This window comes from Euleptes europaea, chromosome 5 (assembly GCF_029931775.1).
Source record: "Euleptes europaea isolate rEulEur1 chromosome 5, rEulEur1.hap1, whole genome shotgun sequence".
In the NCBI taxonomy this organism is placed as follows: Eukaryota; Metazoa; Chordata; class Lepidosauria; order Squamata; family Sphaerodactylidae; genus Euleptes; species Euleptes europaea.
Genome location: NC_079316.1, coordinates 44,394,239 through 44,412,555, shown reverse-complemented (window position 1 = coordinate 44,412,555; position 18,317 = coordinate 44,394,239). Strand labels below are relative to the sequence as shown.

The 18,317-nt window shown below is 40.5% G+C and overlaps 1 protein-coding gene across 1 annotated transcript; it reads right to left on the bottom strand.

The window, feature by feature from the left end:
- Positions 1 to 39: 39 nt before the first annotated feature.
- On the bottom strand, positions 40 to 18,081 carry SEPTIN2 (septin 2). The gene is made up of 12 exons (XM_056850417.1): positions 17,878 to 18,081; positions 17,446 to 17,763; positions 12,053 to 12,173; positions 10,721 to 10,807; positions 8,985 to 9,108; positions 6,753 to 6,887; positions 6,391 to 6,508; positions 4,982 to 5,083; positions 4,012 to 4,157; positions 3,043 to 3,126; positions 1,685 to 1,742; positions 40 to 144 (listed from the first exon to the last, which is right to left on the bottom strand). The coding sequence occupies exons 1-12, from the start codon at positions 18,079 to 18,081 to the stop codon at positions 40 to 42; spliced, it is 1,602 nt and encodes a 533-aa protein (XP_056706395.1).
- Positions 18,082 to 18,317: the final 236 nt, after the last annotated feature.

The window sequence follows — 18,317 nt, the reverse complement described above, 5'->3', positions numbered from 1 at the left end:
TTTTCTATAAGGTTAGCAAAAGTAAACTTACCAAATCATTTAGACTTTGTGCCCATGGAGCATTCCAGTGTCTCCTTCACCTCCTTGTCTATGCATTTGCATCTGAGCCTGCATCCTTGCAATCATCTCATGCATTCGGCGGAGCTAGGAAAATAAAAAAGCCTATTTATCCCTCCTTTCTTTTGAAAGTATGGCTCTTCTGTAGAGTTACAAGCTAATAGTGGCTAACATGGTTATTATGGACAGTAGGACAGTATAAACACAGCTTTCTTTCCCCACATTTCCTATTACACTAATATACTAGGATCAAAACAGCCTCTCAAAAATAATGCTTCCTTAATGTAGCCTACTGATAACATACCCCACTGTTGAATCAACAAAGCCTTACACTGTAATCGAAAGCATGTTTACCCAGAAGCAAGTCCCACTGAGATCAATGAGACTGGTTCATAGTATTTACAGGATTGCAGCTTTCGTTAATATAACATACTGATTAAAAGGTTGCAGCTATAATTACAAGTAGTATATTGCATTTAGTAAAAAAGCTAGTTAGGCAAAACACAGTTCGGCTTTGGAGTGCTAAGGCAAAAATACAAGATAGATTGTTAAGATTCACCGAATACATATTTAACAATGACTAAGTTCTCCATTTACATACGTCTGAAAAAATTTTTTTGCTGTCAAGTCACAGCTGACTTATGGCAGCCTTGTTGGGTTTTCAAGACCCAAACAAAGGCTCTCAGAGTCCATAAAAGTGTTTTTAGGGAAGCTTGTTGAATGGTTATGTTGTGGCTTGACTGCTTCCACTTTAGAAATAAGCTGAGTTTTAAACATCAGGCATCAGAATTGAAACTCTTCAGCTAAGATGGTAACAATTTATGATTACAGATTTCAGCCTCTTTTGTTCCAAATGAGATCACTTAGCTGTTTTTTTTCACATCTACTTTCTAATGACCAGATGACAGTGCCCCAGGTCCCTCTGTTTTACCTCCCTTTTGTGCAACTAGCATTTATTATGAAGATATGTATTGTTGTGCCTAAAATAAATATGTGCCTAAAATAAATAATTCCTGGTCAGTATTTCAGAAGTCATCCTGACCTGGATAGCCCCAGGCTAGTCTGATCTCCTCAGATCTTGGAAGCTAATCAGGGTTGGCCCTGGCTAGTATTTGGATGGGAAACCTCCAAGGAACACCATGGTCGTGATGTAAAGTCAGGCAATGGCAAACCACTCAACAAGCTTCCCTAAAAACACTTTTATGTACTCTGAGAGCCTTTGTTTGCCCCATTTTAGCAACGGTGGTGCAAACCTAAACAGAACACCCTTCTAAGCCCGTGGATGTAAGGGGGTAATTCTGCTTAGGCCTGCACTGTGAAATAAATAATCATAGGATGAGCTTCAACGTTAACTGCATTGTTGGCACCAATAAGCCCCAAATCTAGGGTGTTTACCAACTTCAGTGCTGAAATGGGACAAAGGAAGGCTCCCACCACCTGTCACCAGCCTATTTAATGTCCGTAGGCCAGGAATCCAGGCAGGTTGTATACTGGTGCTATGAGGTTTACAGGTCTTAGATCCAAGCAACTAATGACTGTGCTTCCATTTAAGAACATTGTGAAACTAAAAAACTGCATCAATACTGAGACTGTTAATATATTTTAAGCTGAAAAACAATATCCTTACTTCGGCTTCCTTTTCCAGCAAGATTTGGTCTTTGTTCACTTCCTCATCTTCTACCTTCCTACATAAAGTGGGGAAAACGGGGAAAGTAAAAGCTATAATACACAAATGGCTTTTAAACTCTTATAGTCAAGTATGCCCCCCAAGACAAATAAAAAATATAGATGAGAAGGGCAGAAAGGGCTAAGGGACATGTCCCTGCAGAAAATATAAAAAGAGTACCCCCCTAAATGTTACAGAGAAAAATATGGATGGAATTTTGAGTTCCCGTAGCAACCAAAAAAGGCACTTGACAAAGGAAAGATGCTGGTGATCAGGCAAGGGGAGGAGGGGAAAAAAAGATTAGGAGGTTTGATGACTGGCAAGGAGGAAACAGCATGGGCAGCAAGGGAGTGAGCAGAGACATAATGGATGGCAGGAGCAACTAGAACAAGATGGGAAGTGTAGGAACAAATAGGATTTCCTCACAGTTCTGCATGAACCCCAACCCTTGTTCCTACACATTATGCATATATGAGCAACATTTAGCTGAACACTTCTTTGCACCGGCAATGTAAGTGTATTTATTACTATTAATATTTTTAAAACAAAGACAGCTGCGAAGAAACAAAGCAGAGTTATGAAATACAAGACTTATGGTGAACATTTGGGGTTCAGAGACACCTGGGGTTCTGCAAAGGTCCTCCAGGGGTCAATGAGTTCTTTGTAAGGACAGGTGAAGGGCCCTATCATGCCTAGCCAATTAATGTAAAAGCAGAGCCCATTCATGTTTCTAGGAATGGGACAGAATTAGGTCTCCCCTTTCAAAGGGTAGAAGTTGCTGCTGCTCAGAGTCACCTAACTTTCTAGATCACCTCAAAGCCAAACAAGAAACTGCGCAAAGTGGTTGCCAGGATCCAATGGCTCAGTCCTAGAAACTCAGATTAGAAGACTGGCATCAAGAAGGCAGAGTTCTAATACAATCATCATAGTTACTTCAGGCATAACATTGGCTTTCATAATATTTTCCATGATATTTTTCAATGCAAGGGAATTCAACATAAAGATGTCACTCAGTATCCAAAGACAAAAGCAGCCTATAGCAGTTTCAATATCAGACATGCAAGTGTTGTGTGATGCTGGCCTTTATATCAACAGCTAGGAAAAAAATTTTTCAAGGCCCCTTCCTCCCCTATTCAGCTAGCCTATTCTGAGCTCAATACCTGAAAAGCTAACAAAATGAGCTACTTGGGATTTTTTATTGAGGGGGGGAATATGTATATGGTCATCCAGCATCAACATGTATACCAAATCAGAGGTCAACACATGGAAAGGGTCAGATTAACTAAACAGAACTATAGCTCCAAATATGAGGTACCAACCTGCCACCTTTCTTAAGTCTTTCAGAACGGAAGTTTTCATAGTGAAGGTCTTGAGTTACTTCCTGGAGATCTTGCATGTGGGTGCTGGAATAACATAGCAACATCACATATTCATTATTAGAGGACTAATGTCATTATGCCAAAATAACAGATTACATATGTTGTTCTCCTTTCAGACTTTTGCTAGCTTGTCACATCATTATATTGTTTCTACAATATATATTTTCCTCTAGTGCTTCAGTTATAACTACCTTTAATACACAGAACCATGACAGGCAGCCAGAGGCCAAATTTACTTGTGTAGAAAATCTGTGAACATACACTGGAACAAGTGTTCCTATTTTGGTCAATTTATTTCATCACTTACTCTCAAACAAAAAAAAGAGGAGATGACAGAGGGGAATGAAGAACAAACATAGAGGCTCAGATTTGATCCCTTGTAGGAACAGAGAATAGCAGCCTTAGAAGAATGATGGAACTATGCTGAGCGCTGAAATCATACAGAAAAATCATGGGAAAGTATCAAGAATATCCAGACAAAACTCAAAATGCCCAAAGGGAAAAAGGCGTTTCCAGGACTTGGTGTGTGACACATAATGCACACAGCTAATCACTTTCTGTTCACAAACAGTTTTTCAGCCACCCACTCTACTTTCATACCTCCTTCCTCTATTCTTTCCTTGTTTTCAGCCCTACAAAGTCATTGCAAATAAGTTATAAACTGAAAGCAAAAGCAAAGTAAATTTATACAGTTTAGTTCATTTATGCTTATTCTAACATTCTTAAGTACAGAAAATCTTTTATATAATTCATTCATGATGCTGTTCTACTTTTTAACGGGTAATGAACAAGTTTTATTTTATGTGATCTTAATTTTATAATGTTGAGAAATTGTGGGTCTATTTGTTTTCTCTAAGAAAGAAGATTGGATGAACAATTAAGTTTTTGAGATAAGGGCAATATGCTTACATTAGCATGGTTCTTAATTTCAGGAAGTCATTGTGCTCTGGGTTCTCCACTTCAACAACTCCCCATGGATAGAGACGACCTCTGACTTTTTTACCTTTAGCTTCAATAAGTTGATTGGATCCCACTACACAAAATGGAATGCTGGCCTGAAATTGAGGATTTAAAAAAGGTATTTTTTAATTAAAAAGTATTTTTCTGAAGTAGCATGACGCTCTGTATCATTCATCACCATTTTAAATATTTACAAAAGAAACTTATCTTTTTTGAGATGGGAGCTTACAAAAATGATCTTAAACCACTTAAACATAATAATGATGGAACTCAGATTTAAAATATTTAATTTAAACTATGAAGAAACACTTGGGAACTGTCTGGTATAATGACTACATAAAGTTAAAAAACTTAAATGCTGATTTTCAGTAAACTCTTAAAATGGCTTATAATAAAAAAATAAACATTTATTTAAAACATTTATATCCTGCCTTTCCATTTCATCCTCAAGGAAGCGAACAATTGAACAACAGGATGCAAGGATAGAAAACATCAGTCCGATTAACAAGTTTTAAAAAATGGACAAAATTAAAAGTGCACAGAATTAAAAAAAACTGTTATCATGTAGCTAAAGGAGGGTACAATAGGGAGAAGGCTATCTGGAGAAAACAGCTGGTGCATGGGAGTATACCAGGAAATAACTATTAGGGCCCTAGGTCATATAAGGAATTTAAATGTAATCATCAACACTTTGAAGTGGGTATGAAAGCAAACAGAATTACAGCAGTTGATGCAGCACTCTAGTTATGCATTCTAAGCAGCCCACCCTAGATTGGAGGATAAGAAGAAGGTGACTGCTAGTAAAAATTATAGTGCATTCTGCTTGTATCCATAAAACTGAAAGTGGTTGCCTTGGAGCCTACCAACAATTCATGCTATGATCTCCATAAATGATAGTTACCCTGTAAACAGTTTTTACCTTCAGATGTCTAGTCTGTTCTTTAAAGTCTTCATCTTCATCGGATTCTGCATCTGGCAAGTGATAAATCTTGATGCTATGTTCTTCAATTTCATCCAGAATCTGAAAGAAAATACACAGGAAAATTGATCTGGATTCTAAATGGATGCATATGCAATAAGATTTTTCCAACCCCATTTTGCACTGCATTCCCTTGTATCCAGGAGAGGTCTTAGTGATTTTGAGGCTCCAGGCAGAACTCAAGGATGGAACCCCAAAATCATGTACACGTGTGTGTGTGTGCGCGCGCACGTGTGCGCGCACATGCCCCTGCCAAGGAGGAAGGAAGAAAGAGCTGGCTGGCCAGGCCCTTCATCCCATGCTGCGTGGGCAGCTTTGGGGCTTGGTTGGCCAGGCACCTCCACCATATGGGCAACTGCCTCAGATGCCTTGTATCCAAAACCACATCTGCTCGAGTCCCCTAAAAGATTGTTCCCTCAATTGAATTGGGATTTGAATATTTTTATTTACTTATGTTATTTATAGTCCGCCTTTTTCACTGAGACTCGAGGGGGATTACCCATTGTAGGTCAAATACAATCAGCAGGACAAGACAGCCCCATAAGCAATGCATCTCATAAGCAATGCAATAGGATTTGTATTGCAGCAATCTGAAAGAGGAGCTTTGTAGCAGAAGCATTAAGATAACATGTTAACAATACAGAAATTACATTGTGGGATCATATTTAGGGCATCAGACAGTATGTACTATACATGTTAGTGCAGTCAACAGTCCCTATCCTTTTACCAAAGCATGTTTCTGAAACATTTCATTACAGTAAAGCCAAAATTACCCGTGTAAAAAAGTCCTCTTGAATAATACAGTATTGAATAGTTTGTGGAAAGGCAGGAAGGTATGAGCCTTTCTGACCTCATCAGGCAGGATATTCCATAAGATGAGGGGGGCACAACAGAGAATGCACATCTATAAGTTATTGATTTTGCCCATTTGTAAGGTGGCACCTGTAGGAGGCCCTCGTTCAATGAGTGAAGCTGTCATGGTGGAGCACTGGGGAAGTATAGGGGAAGAGGCGGTCCCACGGACATGAGGGACCAAGAGCTTTGTATGGGATACTCAAAACCTTAAATTGAGACAGGTAATGGCAAAGGGCTAAAGTTAGAAAGAAAAGAAGTATTTTATACTTGTGTACAGGACTGTTTGGATCCCAACCATAATCAATACATATGTCCATTTTTTAAGGTAAGAAAAAAGAGGGCAGGTGAAGGTGTGCAGTAAGCTATATTTCATACCAGATTATTAAATTCCTATGTCCACATAAATCAGTATTACTTCGATTCTCTCTCTTTTTGGCTGTACTAAACTAACAAAAAATGCCTCAAATGCTTCCATAAATATATGAAACACTCACCCTTTTCTTCAGCCTCTCCCGCTCCTTCAGAGTAAGAGTATCAGCTTTTGCAATTACAGGTACAATATTCACTTTGTTGTGTATGGCTTTCATGAACTCAACATCCAAGGGCTTGAGACTAAAAATAAATGTTAAGTAATTATAGTATCCAGAAATTCCCAAATCATTCAACAAAATAAATAGACAACACATTCTCAAACAAGAATTTTCAAATAAAATTCTTAATTTCTATGCTTTTAAAGTCAGTTTTAACTTTATTGCTATCCATATTTTAAAAATTCCAATATTTATTTGAGAATATTGTTCAGTGCAAACATCAGATCATTAAACAAATGCTTTCACCACAAATCCATAATACTTACCCATGTCCAAACGGTGAAATGAAATAGAAACAGCAGTGAACTCTGTTATCTACAATATGCCGTCTGTTCAAACCACTCTCATCATGAAGATAGCGTTCAAATTGCTCATCAATATAGGAAATTATAGTCTTAAAACTGTAAATCAAGTATGAACAATTATGCTAATTTAAATATTTGTTTTATGAAATACATGGTTAGGTTTAAAGAATAAACAAAGAAAGAGCTCAAAAAGAATTACACTCCTGGCTAGTTAAAACACCTGAAAACATATGTAAAAGCCACTACAAAGAAGTATATGTGAACAACAACTTAAGAAAATATTCCAGTCCTGTAACTATTAGAACCACTGTGCTTATCATAGTGATCATAGTGACCTTCAATGAAATTCTCAGATCAATATATACATATAACTTCACTTTTGCGGAGAGCAGCATGCGACCCATTGATTCAAGTTAGTGGAATTGTTGTGCTTAAAGGGCCAAGAAAATTATTAAGTTGGCTTTCTGCCTTAAGGAAAGGCATCACAAATGAATTTTAAAGATTAACATGTTAAGGAAGAGTGAAGTCAGACAGCTCCAGATTAACCAAACATTCAAGAACAGTCTTATCATAAGGATGGGAGACAGACAAACTGAAAAACTGCCAGTATCACTAGCCAAGCTAAGCTGGTAGGAAATTGCCGCAAAACTCCATATATGCAAGCCTCACAAAACAGTATATCTATTGGGATGAAAGGAAAAACAAAACATAGAACAAATCCCAACAACATTTTATCCCACATCATCTCCAAAGAGCTCTGGGCAGTGCACACGATTCTCTGCTTCTCCAGTTTATCGACAATCCTGTAATGTGGGTTAGAACAAGAGAGTGATCCAAAGTCACCCGGTCAGTTTCCTGTTGAGTAACTGATTTGAATGTGGGTCTCCTTAAGCACAGTCCAATACTCTAACCACTACACAATACTGGCTCACCTCAGGGGAACCTTGTATACAAGCAACTTTTACTTTAAGGGGTTAGGCTTCACAACACATGTATACGTTTGCCTCCCTGATCATGAAGAAAACCATTTCACAGTATCCTTCCTATTCAATACCTTGTAAATTTTTTCAACTAGAGACAATACAAGAATGAAAGGAGCACTACTTGCCCAACCTCAGCTTATTAAAGTAACAAAGCTCTCATACGGGAAATTCCTGCCTGACCTCAATGGGCCACCAGGACAAAAATCATGCTGATCATAAAAGTCTGCATTGAAACTACGAATGTTCTTCACTCTGCTGATGGCTCCAGCAGAATATTTTCTGAATTGTACATCTGTAGTAGTTAGAAATTTTCTTCTATTTTGCTTATTTTTAATGCCTCTTCTTTTCTTCATCCACAATAGGCATAAGTGTATTCATTCTCACTTTATTTGGGGTAGCACCGCCAACCAGCCAAAAAGCAGTATGTGAAGTAGCCAAACAGCCTGCCCCATGTGACATGAGAATTTGTCCAAGCCTTCCGCAATGGCACAAAAAAATTCTAGAAAATTCTTTAACTTTGTGAGCATCTTACTATGTCCTGAGCAATTCTCACTTTCCTCTTCTACATTCCCACTATTCCTTGAAGGGTGATTTGTAAGCAGTGACAGACAATAGAAGGCCAAATGCTCTCTCCTTTCTGGCACAATGTTTTGCCTGCAGATCATCAGCTGCATTAGCTTGGTGCAGGAGAACCTCAGTTTTAGACAAAGGAAGTGAGCAATTGCAAATACACCTTTGTACCCAACCCATTATTTATACTAAGTATTGCATTCAGGTGACAGAAGCCAAAACTTTAAATTCCTGAAATTAACTCACAATACTAAAGGTCAAAACAAGGTGACTGGATCTCTGGCACATTATTCTATGGTAAATAAAATCAATTCAGATCAGGACTATGGCACAGTTGGAAGGGAGGTTAACTTTTTCTCAACCTCAAACACTTCCTCAGAGCCAATATTTGCTCCATTGGGGTAACATACAATTGTCAGAGAGGCAACTTCTACCTTTCCCCCCAAACAGCGATTCTGTGGGGATAACTGAGCTTAGGGAAGCAACCCGAGGGTTAACAACATCTCTGTGAACTATGATGCCAATCCAAATTGGGGCCTCCTACATGTAAAAAGAAATGCACTGAAGACCCTAGTATCACATCTGGTTTGGCCCTATCTTCAGAAATATAGGTAAGTTAACAAATACATTACATACATACCAGTCTCGACAATTGATAGCATCGCCATATCCTGGTGTGTCCACAACAGTCAGCCGGAGCTTTACCCCCCTTTCTTCAATTTCTACAGTTGAAGCTTCAATCTGTACAGTCCTTTCAATTTTCTCTGAAAGACAACAAAAACTGATCTCAGGAGATGATTCAAAGTGAAACTTGAAGTAAAATCAGAAATACAGCAATCACCAAGTCTGAACAAAATACAGATACAATGCAAACCAATTATGAGGTGCTAATATTATTTCACTTATTAGCTGCAGCATGGAATTACAAAGCACAGCAGCACCTTAACAGCAACCTACATAATCTGGCTCCTAGGTTTGGAACCTAAGCAGCATCATACCACAAAAGGCAAATTTCCACCTCTCACTGCTGAGTGTTTTGCCGTCTGATGCTGTGCTCTCTTGGGTTGATGGAACTGAAGGAGCCGGGAGTGGGTGGGGGAGAGGGTGCATGTGTAGGGACTCTGCAGCAGGAAGGGGGAAACTTCAGAAAATAACCCTCCACCCCTCTGCAGATGGAAAAGCTGTTCCATCAGATGAGCTGCTGCTGTGCCAATGTAATGGCAACACAAGATCCAAGCCATAGAGTACAACATGGGCAACAGAGAATTCTTCTGTAGAATAAGTACAGGTGATTAAAGCAAGAGAGCTGAGGTGCAAACGACAGGGGAGAGGGCAAAAAGATACAAGGCAGGGGTCCCCGACATGGTGCCCATTGGCACCATGGTGCCCACTAACGTCTTTCCTGATGCTTGCTGAGTACTTTTAAAAAGTGCAGCCAGGTAGGGCTTTTACCCAGCACATTTTCTCATTGGTTGTGCAGATTTTGTTTAAATTGCTTCAGCAGAAGTTGCCATCCCAACATAAGGATCTTCACTGCATGACTGAAGGTAAGCTCTGTGTGTGTGCAAGAAGATATTTTAAATGGCATCTTGTTAAACAGAGCTGCTGACTGAAATTTTGAAGAGTTGCTGTTAGAGGTATGCATGAATTAACTCCCTGATATTTTGTGGTTTGCTCTGCTTCTTATGGCAGCAATTTTGGGGATGCATCCACCATCCCGTGTCAGAACTCCAAATGTGCCCACAGGCTCAAAAAGGTTAGGGACCCCTGATACAAGGCATGATTGTGGTACAGGAAGAAATAGATGTTCCACACTTTATAGCAGCTGCCAGTTCTTACCAGGAATTCTACATTATGTTCTGACCTACACTTTGGGGAATTATCAAGATTTACAATGGACCAAAGGAGAAGATTCTAAAAAAATATCAATCAAGGTTTAAAGATGACTCAACTAAAAGTATATAGCCTAGATAGTATAGCACCTGTGAAAAGTGTTTAAATACATAAAGGAGTGCTAAAATCGATGAGAGTTGGAGCTCATCGATCCATTCAGCTAGTGGAGATGCTAGCCTCTGGCAACAGCAGCCTTCACCTGATGTGAGAGGCTCTTCTGTCACTGGAAGAGCCTCTTGCATCGGGGAAGGCTCCTTCTGCCAGATAAAAGGCTCTCTGCAAGTGGAATGTATGCCTGGGATCCACACACACTGCTTTTGTGCCAATGAAGCAAGGGACAGTGATTAAAACATAGGGAATGCAAATGAAGCAACTGTGAATAAAAGGCCCCTGAGCTTTTGTTCATACCCTATAAGGTATGTTAGCTTTTCTTAAGACCTATATGGAACCTTAGGACAGAATAAAAAAATAATTCACATTTACCAGCTGCTCCTGGGATTATCCTTTCTGGATAGAGATCTGTTAAGAACAGGCTGTTAATCAGAGTAGATTTTCCCAGTCCAGATTCACCTATGAATCAATGTGAAAATAAGTTCATAAGCACAAATTAAATAGTTAGCCTTTTCAGAATTTGTATACACAACTATACTTTGAGTTGTCAGTTCTTGTACCAAATTGAATTGTACTCGTGTACACTGTTGCTAGTTTTTGTAATTGGTAAAGAACACAAAAAGAGCCCCTCAAGATCAGACCAAAAGTCCCCTTAATCAAATATTTTACTTCAGGTATTTATTACTAATAGTACATAACATTAACATAGGGAACCTTTAAAATGTTGTTTACTAAACCTAAAAAAATTCTGTTTACTAAAGAGAAGTCAAAGTAAACAAGTAAAACTTGCTCAAGCTCTATTTTGGGCACTGGATAATTTTCAAATTCAATGTTTTATGGAAAACCCATATCACTAAACATCACACTACTAAATGATGCATCTCCAGACAAGAGCTCAATTATTCAGGTCCCACCACCAGCTTGTACCAGTTAAAATTATATAAAATTATATACAGAAGACAGATTATTAGATAGGGATATATGTTGCAGCAGCACCTAGGCTACATGGCAGCAAACCCTAGAGTAGTTCCTTTGAAATTTTACCATGTAATTATACAGTGGGCAAAAGCGCCTTAAGCTGAGGGAATGTTTAGATCATGACACATTAGGGGGATAGAGCTTGTAAACGCTACTATGGTTTCTGCCAGTAAAAATTCTACTGCCCAGATTTCACACAAAAAATTCAATATGCTTTCAGGGCACAACTAGGTTTTGAGGTTAATCTCTTCCTGCGGTTTATAATGCACATGAAGTGTCCTTATGTAGAAACAGACCACAGGTCTATCCAGGCCAGGATATTTTGCTCTGACTGACAATGATTCCTCATTGTTTCTAACAGGCTTCTTAGCCAGACCTGATATCAGAGGGATCAAGGGGTAGAAATTGAATTGTGAATACTGAGAAGAGAATAAGAACATGTTTGTTTGGAAGAAACTGGTGATGTATGAATGTAAACCATGAACTATAGGACTGAGCCTCGCCACTGCATCCTCTAGTTGATAAACACCTAGCAACAGTTTGGGGGCAAAGTGGGGTCTGCAGTGAGAACAGCAATCAGCAAAACATCCTAAGTCCTTTTCTGCTAGGTTCCTTTCACCAGCAGAATATAAAGTTAGGATCTAAGCCAATGTTTAAGACATCTTCAAAAAAATGATGATCCATTTGCCTGAAAGGCTACTTAAAAATTATAAAAACTATTCTTACCAACCACCATAAGGGTGAACTCAAAGCCTTTTTTCACAGATTTCCGATGAACCTGGTTGGGAAGGTTTGCAAATCCAACATAACCAGGTGTTTCTGGATTGGGAAACTGAGCAGGCTGTTGCTAAAAAGAAACAGAAGATTATATTTGTTTAAATTAGATTGCTAAGTTGTCACTAAAATTCTATTTTCCATTTCCCTGACTTTCTCTGACCAATTTTTGTCAATTTCCCTGAGCACCATTAAAATAGTCCCAAGTTAAAAATGCATAGGTTCCACTATATTAAATAAGGGGGTTATTAAACGGTTTAAAACTACACATTTGTTAAGAGCTTCAACACTATCTTCTTTAACATTTATTGTTAACTGAATACATCCGTTTTAAAAATGCATTAAAAATTACAGGAAGATGGAACTTCAATACGTGTGATCTCTAAACGTTAACAAATGACAGAACATTTTTGTTCTTGTTTTAAAACTACACTAATCATATAAAACAAATTTAAATGAATATTCTTTTAAAAAGGCTTAAATGAAGCCACAATATGAAACTAAGTTGTGAAACTGCAATTAAAAATCAAGTTAGAAATTAGAGTCAAATATCCTTTAAAAAAATATTACATAGCTGTATATTGTTATCACTTCTACAGGTCTTTTTTTGTTTTGTTTCCTTAGTTTCTGATCAATTGTTTCTTCTTTCATTTTGGTTTCTTAGTCTTTTTTTTAGCAATTTGAATTAGTGTTGAATGTAGTGTTGAATTTCTCCCTCAAGTTACTTTTTTACATTGATTCTTCTTGTTGAATATGGCATTTAACCTCTAAGTATTCTGCATATCGTGTATGAGGATGCCTGACCAACTGCAACATACTCCTATCAATTACAATAGATTCAAGTCCTCCAGAACTCAGGACAGCATCATAAACCTGACATTAACAGACCAGTTTCTTCATGCATATTATCTATTTCCCTGGCCAATTTCCATTTCCTTCACTTTCCAGAAAGTGGCAACCCTGAATTGTTAACAGATTCTGTCACCCTCCCCCAAAAAACAGCATTATAAGTAACGGTTACTTTGTACCCGCCCCCTGCTCTACTTGCCTGAGCTCCCCCCCCAACTCTACCATGTACAGAGCCTGTCTTTCTTTACAGTTTTGAAGCTGGCACTTCTTATGCGATCAATCAATAACTCACTAAAAATAATCTAACATGGCATGTTCAATGAAAGAAATGTCTTTGGAATGGTTTCAGTTAAAAAATATGAAGACTGTATAGAACAAAATCATAAAAAACAAAACAATAACACTGAATATTCATTAGTCTTTTTCTTACAATGGGAGAAGACTGTACTGATTGTACTAATGTACTATAAAAAAACTGCTGCCTGCCCTAACCCATGTCAAGCTTTAGCAGTATAAAGCAGATGCAGACACATGGAGAAAACAAGCAGGCGAGAGAAGAAACATTATTTTTGCTTACTCATATAAATATTTGATTAAAACGTAAAGAAATCAACTGTTTTAAATGATTGTGTATGTCACTATCATGATTTTTTTGCATTCAAGTCACAGCTGACTTATGGCAACCCTGTAGGGTTTTTAAAGCAAGAGACGTTCAGAGGTTGTTTGTCATTGCCTGCCTCCACGGCATGAACCTGGTACTCCTTGGAGGTCTCTAATCCAAATACTTGCCAGGGTCGAGGCTGAGTGTGTGTGACTGGCCCAAGGTCACCCAGCAAGTTTCCATGGCAGAATGGGGATTCTAATCTAGGTTTCCCAGATTCTAGTTCAACACCTAAACCACCACACCATGCTAGGTATTTCAAAACAGATGTTTCTGCATCTGTTCATATTAATACAGCTCAAAGACTCTAAAATAGTTGCATTAACCCCGTGGCACAGAGTGTTAAGCTGCAGCACTGCAGTCAAAAGCTCTGCTCACGACCTGAGTTCGATCCCGACGGAAGTCGGTTTCAGGTAGCCGGCTCAAGGTTGACTCAGCCTTCCATCCTTCCAAGGTCGGTAAAATGAGGACCCAGCTCGCTGGGGGTAAAGGGAAGATGACTGGGGAAGGCACTGGCAAACCAGCCCGTAAACAAAGTCTGCCTTGGAAACGTCGGGATGTGACGTCACCCCATGGGTCAAGAATGACCCGGTGCTTGCACAGGGGACCTTTACCTTTAGCATAGTACAGTGATGGCGAACCTTTTATAGGCCGAGTGCCCAAACTGCAACCCAAAACCCACTTATTCATCGCGAAGTGCCAACACGGCAATTTAACCTGAATACGGAGGTTTTGTTTAGAAAAAACAATTCGCGTTCGCTGCACCACTAGGCACTAAACGCCGGGGGTGATTGAGAAAGCAGTGGGTAGTTTGCCAGTTTTCATCCCTCGCCCCCCCCCCAAGTCTCCTTGGAAGAGACTAGGCTCCCCTACTCTGCCCACGAGAGGAGCCGCAACAACAGGTCCCGCTGAATGCGCCCGGATTGGCCTCCCCCCAAAAACGTCCCAAACCCCGCAGCCGGTGCCGGGAGGAACAATAGGCACCCTGTCCTCCGCTCACAGTCCCGGCTTCGTCGGCCCCCAGGAGCCGCTGATTGGGAGAACGAGAAGCCGCTCTTCCAACTCTGGGCCGGGAAGGAGAAGGTGCCGCGTCCAGCCTGGAGACGGCCGCGCTGTGCTCCTGTGCTGGCTTCTCTGCATCGCACCTTCGGAGCGCAGCAGCAGCGCCCTTCCTTCCCTCGCTCCAGCAGCTGGTGCCCGAGGCGAGCTGTCCCCTCCGCGCAGCGCTGAACTTAGGCGAACTCTGTGCTGGGGCGACGGCGCACGTGCCCACAGAGAGGACTCTGAGTGCCCCCTCTGGCACGCGTGCCATCGGTTCGCCACCACTGGCATAGTACCCCTGCTATATCCTTTATAGCAGAAAAGAGACAAACCATTTAACAGGTATCAGCAGTGGCATTCCTTACCTTGGACATCTCTACAGTGGCTCAATCTGTAAAGAAAAATATATTCAGTATATTACCAACGACAGCAGATTCCACAATATAAGACACACACCATACTAGGCAAATTACCCCTTGGACAATGAAATATGTATTTTTGTCCTAAATACTCTTCTTCTCACCAGGCCTCTTATACATAAATACTCTTTGTGGGAGCAATGTAAGTGTTGGGGACTTGAAACAAAGCAAGGCTGCTGGATGAGCAAGTGAAACGTGGTACTGAGGTATCATTAATTATCTGCTGTATTGCACAATAGCCAGCAAAGGATCAGGCAGAGATATGGAGCTCAGATGAAGGTGATCCCCTTATCTATGAAATTTACTTCACTCTTTGAACTTAGGTAAATACTGTCAAAGTACATGACATTTGAGGTAGAAACATCATACAACATAAATAATTTCATTTGGACATGATCTAATCTCATTTAATGATGGAGGACCACTTTGGACTAGAAATTAGAGGTGAGGCACTCACCACTCTTCTATGTAAACCCTACCTGTCCTCACTCCCCCCAAATTTGGTTTTTGTACAACTGTTGGTAACTTAATTAACTGAAGTATGTTTCTAAGCTTACTCTAAGAACCTATTTATAGCAAACTGCTATAATGATCCGGAGACTCTGAAAACCTCAATGCACAACTGAAAATTTAAACCTAGTTTAGAAAAAAATACCTGCAATTTTGTTTTGAAATTCCTGAAATCTAAATTGTCTACATGTAAATACATGTTCTGAAAAAGTTCATACACTTAACAGTCTTATTTTTGCATCACTAAATAAGAATACCCCACAAATGAGAACAATGCATTTTTCTGCATTCTAGAATTTTTGAAAGGCATTGAGAATTCAGCATATAAGTGTTAATCAAGAATAAAAAATTGTAATTTTTTCCTTATGGTGGAGCTTAACAACAGTTAACACTGGCATGTTATATCAGAATTATTTTCCCTGGAAGGTTTGCAGTTGAAAAAATTACAAGGAAAAACAGGAAACTAGAATTCAGGGGATATAAAGAATAATCTAGGTTTGCAATCTTAAAACAGTCTTGCAAATAAAAAAAAATGAACAGTCCATTTTGAATAGCTTACTTGTCCACAGCATTTCTCAACGTGTACTTTTCTATCACAAAGTAACGTAAGGGATAGAGGTAGCTTTAGAAAAATGAGGAGAAAAAAAAGTTGTGGGCAATTTACTCCAGTGACTGAGGCAAGGCAGGGGGAAGATAGGTCAGCCTTCAGAACATGAAGGGGCGGAAAGCTTTAAGAAATGGTAGGGCTTTCAGAACAGCACAGTAAGTAGGGGAGGGAGTTTGATTAATTACAATGTGCCTGTGATCTCATGGATCATGGAGAGCTACATTCACAATCCCCCTGTACAGAAACGGCCACATGACTGCTGTATGCCCTGTGCACCATCTCAAGCACACACAATTACATATAAGCTATATCTTTAATTACTGGACTACCTCTGAGCATGTAACAACCACTACTGTTGAACCTTAACCGGCCATGTATCTGAAGTGAAGGGAAGAGCTTGCAAGTCAGAATTATGATATAAAACAGTGCACAAGCTTTTGAACACTTCAAAATCTTCATTATGCTTGATGCTAAAAAATAAAGGCTTCTCTATGATAAAAGTTTCCTTTTTAAGTTTTACTCTAGTTCTGCAGGAGGTGAGGGAGTTCAAAACTCCGCCCATGCTAAATTATATACTTCATTTATACCTTACCTTTCTCACAATGTAGACTACTGTTTCCCACACTTTCACTTTAACCTAACCACACTGTGAAGTACATTAGGCTGAGAGTGTGTGACTGGCCCAAAGCCACCTATCAAGGTTCCACAGCAGAGTGAGGACTCAAACCCAGGTCTCCCCAACCACAGCCTGACACTCTTCTGCAAGGAGCTTTATTTCATGGGTTAGCGATCAACAGGGGTAAAATCCCATTCCACCACCTCAGCTACTTATGTCAACCCAGCCTCGTACAGGAAACTCCTGCATCTCTGCAAATTGTGATGCGTTTTAAAAACAAAAGTATCGGTTCTATCTTGGCCCCACAGTAATGACGACCACATCTCAGTTCCTAAGGAAAGCGCCCGCTTTCCTGGAACATGGGGCGGGTGCCTTTGGGGAACGGTAGTCAAAAAAGCCACTGGATATCGCTGCAGCAGAATAACCGCTACAAATAATTTTCCCGTACACGCGCTGCAGCAGGAGATGGACAACAACCTCGCGTTTATAGCCACGCGAACGCCCAATTTGCTAACCGCACAAGACGAGCTTATTGAAAGGATGACATCGAGGCTCCCCCTCCCCGCCCTGGGACTGCGCATCCTCCGCACGCGCGCACCCTCCCAAAAGTCCCAGGATGCCACGCCCCTTCTCCCGACGTACAGACTCGTTCCCAACCGGAACTCTGTCACAGTATAGCGCGAATACAGCTGTTCGATGCTTCCCAGGAAGGCTATTTTTTTCTTCACGTTGCCCGCACCAGGCCGCTGCGTCGAGGAGAAGCCAAGTGATGAGCGCTTGAAAACGGTCTCGCCTAGCGGGGAGGCTGACGGAATGCCCCTCCACGCCTTCGTATCGGAAAGACCAGCTTCTTAACCGTTTCCCCCACCAACCATTTTGTTGAAACCCCAAATGTAGCACTTTTACCTCAAAACGCTGACCCGGGCGCCCGTCGGGGACACTGCCGAGTTTTAAAACGTTCTGTAAAAAAAGGGGGGGGGACATTTTTAAGAGATAAAAGTTCGCAGCCAATGAGCCGCAACCTCTCTCGACTCTGCTGCCTTAGCTACTTTCTATCTGGCCCATCCCCGTCACCCTCTGGATCTGCCCGGGCCAGATTCGGTCCACTCCTCCTCGCTCCCCTTTTTCATATTCCCCCTTAGTATCCCGGGTTCTGACGACCAAAGGGGCATGGGGAACAACGGCGGGGCAGACAAGAGTAAGCAACAAGGAGGGAGCGGGCAAAGAAACAGGTGCTCCGAGCATATCCACAGATACACGGCAAATAAGCATAACCATCATCGCCTCAGAGGCAACGCCTCACCTGATAGCCGCCTCAGATTCCCACAGCAAAACCGCCGCAGCAGCCTTCGAACCCGCCCAACCGCCTCGCAGAATTCCGCCGCGCATGCGTACTTGCGATCATCGGCGCGGCCTCTGCTCTGTTGACCCGCCCACACAACTTGCGTCATGAATAAACAAATAAGTCTTTAGTCTAAACCTTTGCATACGACAAAAAAAAAAAAAGCATAAAG

What these genes read in the sequence shown, in the direction of transcription:
- SEPTIN2 (XM_056850417.1), bottom strand. Translation starts at nt 18,081, where the DNA reads ATGGTTATGCTTATTTGCCGTGTATCTGTGGATATGCTCGGAGCACCT. An exon ending in GCTATCAATTGTCGAGACTG is followed by an intron (nt 6,888 to 8,984) that starts GTATGTATGTAA and finishes CTTGATTTACAG; the next exon opens with TTTTAAGACTATAATTTCCT. An exon ending in ATTTCACCGTTTGGACATGG is followed by an intron (nt 6,509 to 6,752) that starts GTAAGTATTATG and finishes ATTTATTTTTAG; the next exon opens with TCTCAAGCCCTTGGATGTTG.